General features: G+C 46.7%; 1 protein-coding gene across 3 annotated transcripts in view; it reads right to left on the minus strand.

Annotated features, from left to right (window-relative positions):
- Window positions 1-12,179, minus strand: part of LOC140427663 (neural cell adhesion molecule 2-like) — an 896,208-nt gene that overhangs the window by 16,184 nt on the left and 867,845 nt on the right. For all 3 annotated transcript variants that reach the window (XM_072513136.1, XM_072513135.1, XM_072513137.1), the window contains one exon: window positions 11,224-11,340. In XM_072513136.1, the coding sequence (XP_072369237.1) occupies window positions 11,224-11,340 (117 nt within the window). The remainder of the gene's footprint in view (window positions 1-11,223; window positions 11,341-12,179) is intronic.

The following is a 12,179-nucleotide window of genomic DNA, read 5'->3' on the forward strand; positions in this document are numbered from 1 at the left end:
CTGGGAGTTAGCAGCAAGGCAGCGTAGAGCACCTGGCTCGAGCTGCCGATACGGCCCGGAGGATTGCCGGGTCCGTGGCCACGCATACGCACGGCGGCGGCTTGCAGCGGCCACGCGGGTAACATGGCGCCGGCCGCTCGCGCACCTGGCCTCCAAAATAGTGCCCCACCTTTGGCTGGCTCGAGTGCCCTGGACCACCCCCGAACACTGCCCCCAGCCCCTGACAAAGGCCCCCCTGCCCGCGGATCGGCTCTCCCCCGACTGTGGCAACCTGATCTGGTCAGAAACGGGTATTCTCCGGCTGATCGCTGAACTTGATTTTGGCATTGGCGAAGGGAGAATCCCACCCAGGGGCTTTTTGTTTTAACACCTCCCCAAAAACAGAACCGCTTTGACATATCTTCCTAAAATAGCCCACTGGGACATCAGGCTCATTGTGGCCAAATCTTAGAGTGAGACTTGAACACACAATAATATGACTCAATTTTTAAAAATTCATTCAAGGGGTGTGAGCTCTGCTGTCTAAGCCAGCATTTATTGTCCTTTCTTAATGCCCTTGATAAGCTGCCGCTGATAGTCTTTGTGAACTGCTGCAGTCTCACAGAGCTGTCAGGGAGGGAATTCCAGGATTTTGACCCAGCGACAGTGACGGGACGGCGATATCTTTCCACGTTAGGATGCTGAGTGACTTGGAGGGAATTTCCAGGTGATGTTCCCATGTATCTGTTGTCCTTGTCCTTCCACGAGGTAGTGGCCGTGGGCTAGATGCCAGTGTTGTAGATGTACTGGAACAGCTTGACCTGGGACGTGGCACGTTCTGGAGCACAGGTCTTCAGGACTATTGCTGGAATATTGTCGGGGCCCATAGCCTTTGCAGTATCCACAACTTCAGCCTTTTCTTGATATCACGTGGAGTGAATCGAATTGGATGAAGACCGACATCTGTGATGCTGGGAAACTCCAGGGGTGGACGGAATAGATCATTTGGCACTTTTGGATGAAGATTGTTGTGAATGCTTTAGCCTTATCATTTGCACTGATGTGCTGGGCTCCCCCATCATAGAGGATGGGGATATTTGTGGAACTTGCCTTTTTATTTAATTGTCCACCACCATTCGCGCCTGGATATGGCAGGACTGCCGAATTTAGATCTGACCCATTGGTTGTGGAATTGCTGAGCTCTCTTTATTACTTGCTGCTTATGCTGTTTGGCATGCAAGGTAGTCCTGTGTTATAGCTTCACCAGCTTCACACTTCATTTTAAGACATGCCTGATGTTGTTCCTCGCATGCCACCCTGGATTCTTCATTGCACCGCGGATGATCCCACCTTGATTGTAATGGTAGAGTGGTGGATATGCATGAGGTTAAAGATTGTAGTTGAGTACAGTTCTGTCGCTGCTGATCGCCCAAGTGCCTCATGGATGCCCAATCTTGAGCTCTGGGGTCTGATCAAAATCTATCCCATTTAGCACAGTGGTCGAGCTGCACAACACGATGGAGGGTATCCTCAGAGTGAAGACGGGACTTTGTCTCCATAAGGACTATGCGGTGGTCACTCCCACCGATACTGTCATGGACAGATGCATCTTCAGGCAGGTTGGTGAGGATGAGATCAAGTCTGCTTTTCCCTCTTGTTGGTTTCCTCACCACCTGCAGCAGTCCTTTATCTATGTCCTTTAGGACCTGTCCAGCTCAATCTATGGTGGGACTACCAAGCCACTCTTGGTCATGGCCATATTTAAACCCTACATGCAGAGAATTTTCTGCACCCTTGTCACCCTTAGCATTTCCACCAAGTGGTAATCAACATGGAGGAGCACCGATTCATCAGCTAAAGAGTCGGGTGGGGGGGCGGGGGGGGTGGTTTGGTTGTGGGGTAATGGTGAGTGGGTGGAGGAGTGGCGGTACGTGGTAATCAGTGGAAGGTTTCCTTGCCTATGTTTGACCTGATGTGGGCGGCATGGTAGCACAGTGGTTAACACTGTTGCTTCACAGCTCCAGGTTTGATTCCCGGCTTGGGTCACTGTCTGTGCGGAGTCTGCACGTTCTCCCGTGTCTGTGTGGGTTTCCTCCGGGTGCTCTGGTTTCCTCCCACAGTCCAAAGATGTGTAGGTTAGGTGGATTAGCCATGCTAAATTGCCCTTAGTGCCCAAAGATGTGCTGGTTAGGTCGGGTTACTGGGTTGCGGGGATAAATTGGAAGTGTGGGCTTAAATGGGGTCTTTCCAAGGCCAGTGCAGACTCAATGGGCCCAATGGCCTACTTCTGCACTGTAAATTCCATCATTCAATGATGCCAGGCGACGTATTGGGGTCCAGAGTTGATATTCAGGACTCACAGGGCAACTACCTCTCAACTGTACACCATTGTGTGGCCACCTCTGCTGGGTTTGTCCTGCTGGTGGGACAGGGCCTACCCAGAGATGGTGATGGCGGTGTCTATAAGTTATTCTCTCATGGGTATATTTATGTCAGGCTGTTGCTTGACTAGCCTGTGAGACAACTTTCCCAATTTTGTCACTGAAAGTAAAAGGAAATTTTCTGGACTGGGCGACATTCAATGAATGTTTTTCTGAACGATTCTCATGAAATATATATGAAAATTATCTGCATTTAAAATTTGAGGGCACAACATTAGAATTTGCTGATAATGCCCAATGGTCCTCCGTTTAGTTGTGAGTATTGTATTTTGGTTAAGTATCTCGAGATGTTCAGCTTCACTGGACTTAATCGACTGAGAATTCCAAATGAATGCAGCCTCCATGTGCACTCAGCGGTAGGACCCTCACTAACCTAATCCCAGAGAACAGAGGAACACGTCGGCAAGAATGAAGATTGAAGTATCCCAAAGTATACATATGGTCACTGCTGGTTTTCAAACGGTTCAAGCCAATTAAGTGCCAGGTTGGTAGCTCTTTTGCCTGAGTCAGAAGGCTGTTATTTCGGTCCCCACTGAAGATCTGAAGCATCTAATCAAAATGACCACTTGACTTCAGTACTGATCAATCCAAAAACTGATGGGGGGACCATTCTTTTAGTGTCCAATGTGCCTGTTCAGGTGGACTTATAAGGTGTTCTGGAGCTCTTCAATGCAGAGTAGAGAGATCTCTTGGCATCCTGGCCAACATTGCCTGCCAGCGGCCTTGCTTCAATGGGAGTGCCCTTGCTCTGAATCAGCAGGTTGCGGGTTCAAGTGTTTACTCCAGACAGCATGTTGGCATTTCACTGCAGCATTGAGGGAGCGCCGCTCTGTCAGAGTGCTGTGTTTCAGACAAGACATTGCATTGAGTCCCTGCCTGCTCTCTCAGATACATCCAAAAGAATAAACGGCACTATTTGAAGCAGAGCAGATGGAATTCCCCCATCCCATCATAGAGCTATAAACTCCTAAAATAGATTATTTCGTCATTCCCATATTGCTGCCTCTGGGAGCGCTGCTGCGCACAAATTGGTTGCCGTGTTTCCGATGTTATTATAGTGACTACATTTCAAAACAGCTTCATTGGCTGGAAAACCCTTTGGAGTATCCTGGCATTGTGAAGGATGATGTACAAATACAAATTATTTCTTCCTTTACTGGATCTGAGAATGGTTGGTGTTGACTTGGGGTCAAATCTTTACCAAAGACACATTGACCCTGAAAATTCAAAATCCCGCTCCAGCACAGTGAAACAAGCCAGAATATGGTGGGCAGGCCAGTTGCATTGCTGATTCCAATGGGACTATAAGGTCTGGCAACGTGGCTTCAGTGGTTGATGCCTGTGCCACAGTTACCATAGTAGAGGTGCCTAGATAGGGGTGGAAAAATGGTCTACCAAAAGGACCTGGTAGATCTAGCCAAATTACCCCTCTACTGGAAACTATTAGTCCTTTTCCAAGAAGCTACTTTGTGAGAAGCTGATGGGAGAAAACCAGGTTTCCCAAATTTGGCCAATGTCACGCATTTACTTCATACCAGCATGCCAAGGGCATCAGAAATTAAGTTGTCAGGCATTCCAGGGTTGTGTTTTTTAAAAATAAATTTAGAGTACCCAATTCATTTTTTCCAATTAAGGGGCAATTAAGCGTGGCCGGTCCACCTCCCCTGCACATCTTTGGGTTGTGGGGGCCAAACTAGGGAATGTCTAAACTCCCCACGGACAGTGACCCAGAGCCGGGATCGAACCTGGGACCTCGGCGCCATGAGGCAGCAGTGCTAACCACTGCACCACTGTGCTGCCTTACCAGGATAGTGTTCCAAAGCCTGCCAATCTGTCCTCCTTCCACCACTTCAGCCACAAAGCCCACCAACGTGGAAATCACATTCTCTAAGAAGCCTCCGATACATCGGACTGTAATTAGGTTTAAACATGCTCCAGTCGCCGCTGTTTGTCCCAGAAAGAGTCGTCAGGAATTTGGGGCTAATCTACTCCTTCATCTCATTCACTGTCCATCTGACCCTGCCGGGTTCAAACGGACCGATGCTGCTTATGCATCTAAAATAGTGTCTGAGTTTCAAATGCAACTCACGAGCTATTGTTGAGGGCCAGTGCTATATCAGCGCAAATGTTCTATTCTTTCTAAAAATGGAAAGCAGACTGACACGGCACAAGTCGCCAGTAATCGGCAAATTGACACTCAGTTGGCAACCCCACTCAGAGGATAAATCTGAATGACCAGTAATGAGACATCGGTTGTCCATAGCCCACATTTATGGTAAGTGAGTGAGACTGGGAGCATCAAACAGGAAACAAACAGATGTGTTTGCAATGTAATTTGTGTGAACCACATATTGGCCATCCGCCCAGTCCAGCCGCTGAACACAATTGTGCCAATCTCTGATAATTATTTTATATTTTGTGCAGTTTTCTCTGCGATGGGTGCCAGTCAGACATGAAACAGATGGCAAATTTTCGCAGCCAGGCATCTACTTTCGGCAAGAAGAAAAGGGTCAGAATTTCACAGAGCTTTTCCAAATTCTTCTTTTCTTTTCCAAATTTACACTCTCTGCTCCATTAACGTCTAATTCTCTGAGGGTGAAGGTGTATCCTCTACATGCTACATACATACAGCGTTGAAATGTGTGATTATTGTGGGTGAATTATTAACAATGGGGAAGAGCAAATATTTGCCCGGCTAAGATTAATTTCGCCATACAGCAGCTCGGACAATTAGTCAGCAATGCCCCCCTCGGATTTCTCCAACACAAATGTGGGGATGAGAGTCTTCAGGAAGGATTATCGCCTGATTCCAACGATCCTCAGGAATGGAAGGAGTTGGCTGAATGAAATTTCATGCTGGTATGACCTAATTTGAAAAATCTCAACAAATGGCAAAGCACTGGCCTGTAATCTGAGGCCCGAGACAATGGAACATTGAGCGCCAATGCCCTTTTCATTGTGTGTCAGAACATAAATGTCCACCCTCACTGCACTTCACAGATACTGTGTGATGGATAGCTTGCACACAAATAAGTCCAGAAGAACTGTGTGTCAGAGCATATTGTGAGTTGAAGCATCAATGACCATGTAAGGTCGCAATTGTGCAGCATCACTGTGCGTTGAAGCATTAATGTCCAATATCATTAGGGCAGCTCATTATTGTGCAGTACCACCGAATACTGGAGCATCAGTACCAGTATTACTGTGTGTTCAAGCCCAATTGCCCAATATCACATTGAGTTCGAGCCTCAAAGTCCAATATCACCGTGTGTTGGAGCATCAATATCTAGTATCCCTGTGTGTTGGAGCCTCGATATCCAGTGTCACTGGGTGTTGGAGCTTCATTATCCAGTATCACTGTGTGTTGGAGCCTCAATGCTCAGTATCACTGTGTGTTGGAGCCTCAATAACCAGTATCACTGTGTGTTGGAGCCTCATTATCCAGTATCACTGTGTGTTGGAGACTCAATGCCCAGTATCACTGTGTGTTGGAGCATTAATGCCCAGTATCACTGTGTGTTGGAGCATCAATGCCCAGTATCACTCTGTGTTGGAGTCTCATAATCCAGTATCACTGTGTGTTGGAGACTCAATGCCCAGTATCGCTGTGTGTTGGAGCATCAATGCCCAGTATCACTGTGTGTTGGAGACTCAATGCCCAGTATCGCTGTGTGTTAGAGCATCAATATCCAGTATCACTGTGTGTTAGAGCATCAATGCCCAGTATCACTGTGTGTTGGAGACTCAATGCCCAGTATCGCTGTGTGTTCGAGCCTCAATATCCAGTATCACTGTGTGTTGGAGCATCAATGCCCAGTATCACTGTGTTGGAGCCTCAATATCCAGTATCACTGTGTGTTGGAGACTCAATGCCCAGTATCACTCTGTGTTCAAGCCTCCGTATCCAGTATCACCGTCTGTTGGAGCCTCAATATCCAGTATCACTGTGTGTTGGAGCATCAATGCCCAGTATCACTATGTGTTGGAGACTCAATGCCCAGTATCACTGTGTGTTGGAGACTCAATGCCCAGTATCACTGTGTGTTAGAGCATCAATATCCAGTATCACTGTGTGTTGGAGCATCATTATCCAGTATCACTGTGTGTTAGAGCATCAATATCCAATATCACTGTGTGTCGGAGCCTCAATGCCCAGTATCACTGTGTGTTGGAGCCTCAATGCCCAGTATCACTGTGTGTTAGAGCATCAATATCCAGTATCACTGTGTGTTGGAGCCTCAATATCCAGTACACTGTGTGTTGGAGCATCAATATCCAGTATCACCATGTGTTAGAGCATCAATATCCAGCATCACTGTGTTGGAGCCTCATTGCCCAGTATCACTGTGTGTTAGAGCATCAATATCCAGTATCACTGTGTGTTGGAGCCTCAATATCCAGTATCACTGTGTGTTGGAGCCTCAATGCCCAGTATCACTGTGTGTTAGAGCATCAATATCCAGTATCACTGTGTGTTGGAGCCTCAATATCCAGTACACTGTGTGTTGGAGCATCAATATCCAGTATCACCATGTGTTAGAGCATCAATATCCAGCATCACTGTGTTGGAGCCTCATTGCCCAGTATCACTGTGTGTTAGAGCATCAATATCCAGTATCACTGTGTGTTGGAGCCTCAATATCCAGTACCACTGTGTGTTGGAGCATCAATATCCAGTATCACTGTGTGTTGTAACATCAATATCTAGTATCAGTGTGTGTTGGAGCATCAATATCCTGTATCACTGTGTGTTGGAGCATCAATATCCAGTATCACTGTGTGTTGGAGCCTCAAAATCCAGTATCACTGTGTGTTGGAGCTCCCTATCCAGCATCACTGTGTGTTGTAACATCAATACCCAGTAACACTGTGTGTTGGAGCCTCGATATCCAGTATCACTGTGTGTTGGAGCCTCGATATCCAGTATCACTGTGTATTGGATCATCACTATCCAGCATCACTGTGTGTTGGAGCATTAATATCCAGTATCACTGTGTGTTGGAGCATCAATATCCAGTATCACTGTGTGTTGGAGCATCAATATCCAGTATCACTGTGTGTTGGAGCATCAATATCTAGTGTCACTGTGTGTTGGAGCCTTGATATCCGGTATCACTGTGTGTTGGAGCCTCAATACCCAGTATCGCTGTGTTGGAGCATCAATATCTAGTATCACTGTGTGTTGGAGCCTCCCTATCCAGCATCACTGTGTGGTGTAACATCAATATCTAGTATCACTGTGTGTTGGAGCCTCGATATCCAGTATCACTGTGTGTTGGAGCCTCAATACCCAGTATCACTGTGTGTTGGAGCCTCCATATCCAGCATCACTGTGTGTTGTAACATCAATATCTAGTATCGTGTGTGTTGGAGCATCAATATCCAGTATCACTGTGTTGGAGCCTCCCTATCCAGTATCGCTGTGTGTTGTAAAATCAATACCCAGTATCACTGTGTGTTGGAGCATCAATACCCTGTATCACTGTGTCTTGCAGCATCAATATCCAGTATCACTGTGTGTTGGAGCCTCGCTATCCAGCATCACTGTGTGTTGGAGCCTCGCTATCCAGCATCACTGTGTGTTGTAACATCAATATATAGCATCACTGTGTGTTGGAACATCAATATCCAGTATCACTATGTGTTGGAGCATCAATACCCTGTATCACTGTGTCTTGCAGCATCAATATCCAGTATCACTGTGTGTTGGAGCCTCGCTATCCAGCATCACTGTGTGTTGTAACATCAATATATAGCATCACTGTGTGTTGGAACATCAATATCCAGTATCACTGTGTGTTGGAGCCTCGATATCCAGTATCACTGTGTGTTGCAGCATCAATATCCAGCATCACTGTGTGTTGGAGCCTCGATATCCAGTATCACTGTGTGTTGCAGCATCAATATCCAGCATCACTGTGTGTTGGAGCTTCCCTATCCAGCATCACTGTGTGTTGTAACATCAATATCTAGTATCACTGTGTGTTGGAGCCTCGCTATCCAGTATCACTGTGTGTTGCAGCATCAATATCTTGTATCACTGTGTGTTGGAGCATCAATATCCAGTATCACTGTGTGTTGGAACATCAATATCCAGTATCACTGTGTGTTGGAGCCTCGCTACCCAGTATCACTGTGTGTTGGAGCATCAATATCCAGTATCACTGTGTGTTGGAGCCTCAATATCCAGTATTACTGTGTGTTGGAGCATCAATATCTAGTATCACTGCGTGTTGGAGCATCAATATCCAATATCATTGTGTGTTGGAGCCTCAATATCCAATATCACTGTGTTGGAGCATCAATATCCAGTATCACTGTGTGTTGGAGCCTCAATATCCAGTATCACTTCACCGTGTGTTGGAGCCTCAATATTCAGTATCACTGTGTTGGAGCCTCAATATTCAGTATCACTGTGTTGGAGCCTCAATATCCAGTATCACTGTGTGTTGGAGCCTCAATATCCAGTATCTCAGTGTGTTGGAGCCTCAATACCCAGTATCTCAGTGTGTTGGAGCCTCAATATCCAGCATCACTGTGTGTTGGAGCATCAATACCCAGTATCACTGTGTGTTGGAGCCTCAATACCCAGTATCACTGTGTGTTGGAGCATCACTATCCAGTATCACTGTGTGTTGGAGCATCACTATCCAGTATCACTGTGTGTTGGTGCATCAATACCCACTATCACTGTGTGTTGGAGCATCACTATCCAGTATCACTGTGTGTTGGAGCATCACTATCCAGTATCACTGTGTGCTGGAGCATCACTATCCAGTATCACTGTGTGTTAGAGCATCAATATCCAGTATCGCTGTGTGTTGGAGCATCAATATCTAGTATCATTGGGTGTTGGAGCCTCGATATCCAGCACCACTGTGTGTTGGATCCTGGGTATCCAGCCTCACTGTGTGTTGGAACCTCAATATCCAGTATCACTGTGTGTTGGAGCATCAATATCCAGCAACACTGTGTTGGAGCCTCAATGCCCAGTATCACTGTGTGTTGGAGCATCAATATCCAGTATCACGGTGTGTTGGAGCCTCACTTTCCATTATCACTGTGTGTTGGAGCCTCAATGCCAAGTATCACTGTGTGTTGGAGCTTCAATGCCCAGTATCACTGTGTGTTGGAGCCTCAATGCCCAGTATCACTGTGTGTTGGAGCCTCAATACCCAGTATCACTGTGTGTTGGAGCATCAATATCCAGTATCACGGTGTGTTAGAGCCTCACTATCCATTATCACTGTGTGTTGGAGCCTCAATGCCCAGTATCACTGTGTGTTGGAGCCTCAATGCCCAGTATCACTGGGTGTTGGAGCCTCATTATCCAGTATCACTGTGTGTTGGAGCCTCAATGCCCAGTATCACTGTGTGTTGGACCCTCAATGCCCAGTATCGCTGCGTGTTGGAGCATCAATATCCAGTCTCACTGTGTGTTGGAGCCTCAATAACCAGTATCACTGTGTGTTGGAGCCTCAATGCCCAGTATCACTGTGTGTTGTAGCATCAATATCCAGTATCACTGTGTGTTGGAGCATCAATATCCAGTATCACTGTGTGTTGGAGCCTCAATACCCAGTATCACTGAGTGTTGGAGCATCAATGCCCAGTATCACTGTGTGTTGGAGCATCAATACCCAGTATCACTGTGTGTTGGAGCCTCAATACCCAGTATCACTGTGTGTTGGAGCATCAATAACTAGTATCAGTGTTTTGGAGCATCAATATCCCGTATCACTGTGTGTTGGAGCCTCAATGCCCAGTACCACTGTCTGTTGGGGCATCACTGTCCATCACTGTGTGTTGGAGCCTCAATATCCAGTATCACTGTGCCGGAGCCTCAATACCCAGTTTCACTGTGTGTTAGAGCCTCAATATCCAGTATCACTGTGTGCTGGAGCCTCAATGCCCAGTATCACTGTGTGTTAGAGCCTCAATATCCAGTATCACTGTGTGCTGGAGCCTCAATGCCCAGTATCACTGTGTGTTGGAGCCTCAATGCCCAGTATCACTGTGTGTTGGAGCCTCAATGCCCAGTATCACTGTGTGTTGGAGCCTCAATATCCAGTATCACTGTGTGCTGGAACCTCAATGCCCAGTATCACTGTGTGTTGGAGCCTCAATGCCCAGTATCACTGTGTGCTGGAAACTCAATGCCCAGTGTCACTGTGTGCTGGAACCTGTGTGTTGGAGCCTCAATACCCAGTATCACTGTGTGTTGGAGCATCAATGCCCAGTATCACTGTTTGTTGGAGCATCAATACCCAGTATCACTGTGTGTTGGAGCCTCAATACCCAGTATCACTGTGTGTTGGAGCATCAATAACTAGTATCAGTGTTTTGGAGCATCAATATCCCGTATCACTGTGTGTTGGAGCATCAATGCCCAGTACCACTGTCTGTTGGGGCATCACTATCCATCACTGTGTGTTGGAGCCTCAATATCCAGTATCACTGTGCTGGAGCCTCAATACCCAGTTTCACTGTGTGTTAGAGCCTCAATATCCATTATCACTGTGTGTTGGAGCCTCACTATCCATTATCACTGTGTGTTGGAGCCTCAATGCCCAGTATCACTGTGTGTTGGAGCCTCAATATCCAGTATCACTGTGTGCTGGAACCTCAATGCCCAGTATCACTGTGTGTTGGAGCCTCAATGCCCAGTATCACTGTGTGCTGGAAACTCAATGCCCAGTGTCACTGTGCGCTGGAACCTCAATGCCCAGTATCACTGTGTGTTGGAGCACCCGATTGCCTCATGCATCTCTCAATCTGTGCCCATGGAAGAGAGCAGACTTACTCAGGCTCTGTGAGTGGTGTGGTTTCATTTGGTTCATTCGCTGAGCTCCCATCGTGGTTTGTGATTGGTTCATCTTCCGTCCTCATCTCTACTATGGGCTCTTTTGATCCATCCTTCCTGAAAAGTAGAATGAAGTTTATTTAATACCTGGTTCTGCCAAAGTGATATATTTTGTGCAAAGAACCATTGGGAAAACCTATAATTAATTTGGAAATTGGATAAAATGCATTATGTTAATTTAATCTCCACAATATTTCTTTTCCCAATTAAGGGTCAATTTAGCATGGCCAATCCACTTAACTTGCATCTAGAATCATACAATCATAGAATTTACAGTGCAGAAGTAGGCCAATCCGCCCATTGAATCTGTTATAAAGAGCACCCTACTTAAGCCCACTCCTCCACACTATCTGCGTAACCCAGTAACCCCACCTCACCTTTTTGGACACTAAGGGCAATTTATCATGGCCAATCCACCTAACCTGCACATCTTTCGGGACTTGTGGGAGGAAGCCGGAGCACTCGGAGGAAACCCACGCAGACACGGGGAGAACGTGCAGACTCCGCACAGACAGTAACCCAAGTCGGGAATCGAACCTGGGACCCTGGATCTGCGAAGCAACTGTGCTAGCCACTGTGCTGTCCATCTTTGGGGTGTGGGGGTGAAACCCACGCAGACACGGGGAGAATGATGTGCAAACTCCACACGGACAGTGACCCAGGGCTGGTGTTCGAACACGGGTCCTCAGTGCCATAGTCCCAGTGCTCACTACTGCGTGATGTGCCACCCTTTATCTCCACAATATTGATGCATTAACCTTTTTAAATTATCAACAAAATAGATTGAAGAGGCTGGAGCCCTTTTCTAATAAAAATTAAAACCTGCCGTGCCCCATTTAAAATCTCCAAGGTTTTGTCATGGTTTGATAAGGCAGTCGTAGAGAAAATGCTTTCAC

Source organism: Scyliorhinus torazame, chromosome 8 (genome assembly GCF_047496885.1).
Source record: "Scyliorhinus torazame isolate Kashiwa2021f chromosome 8, sScyTor2.1, whole genome shotgun sequence".
Taxonomy (NCBI): domain Eukaryota; kingdom Metazoa; phylum Chordata; class Chondrichthyes; order Carcharhiniformes; family Scyliorhinidae; genus Scyliorhinus; species Scyliorhinus torazame.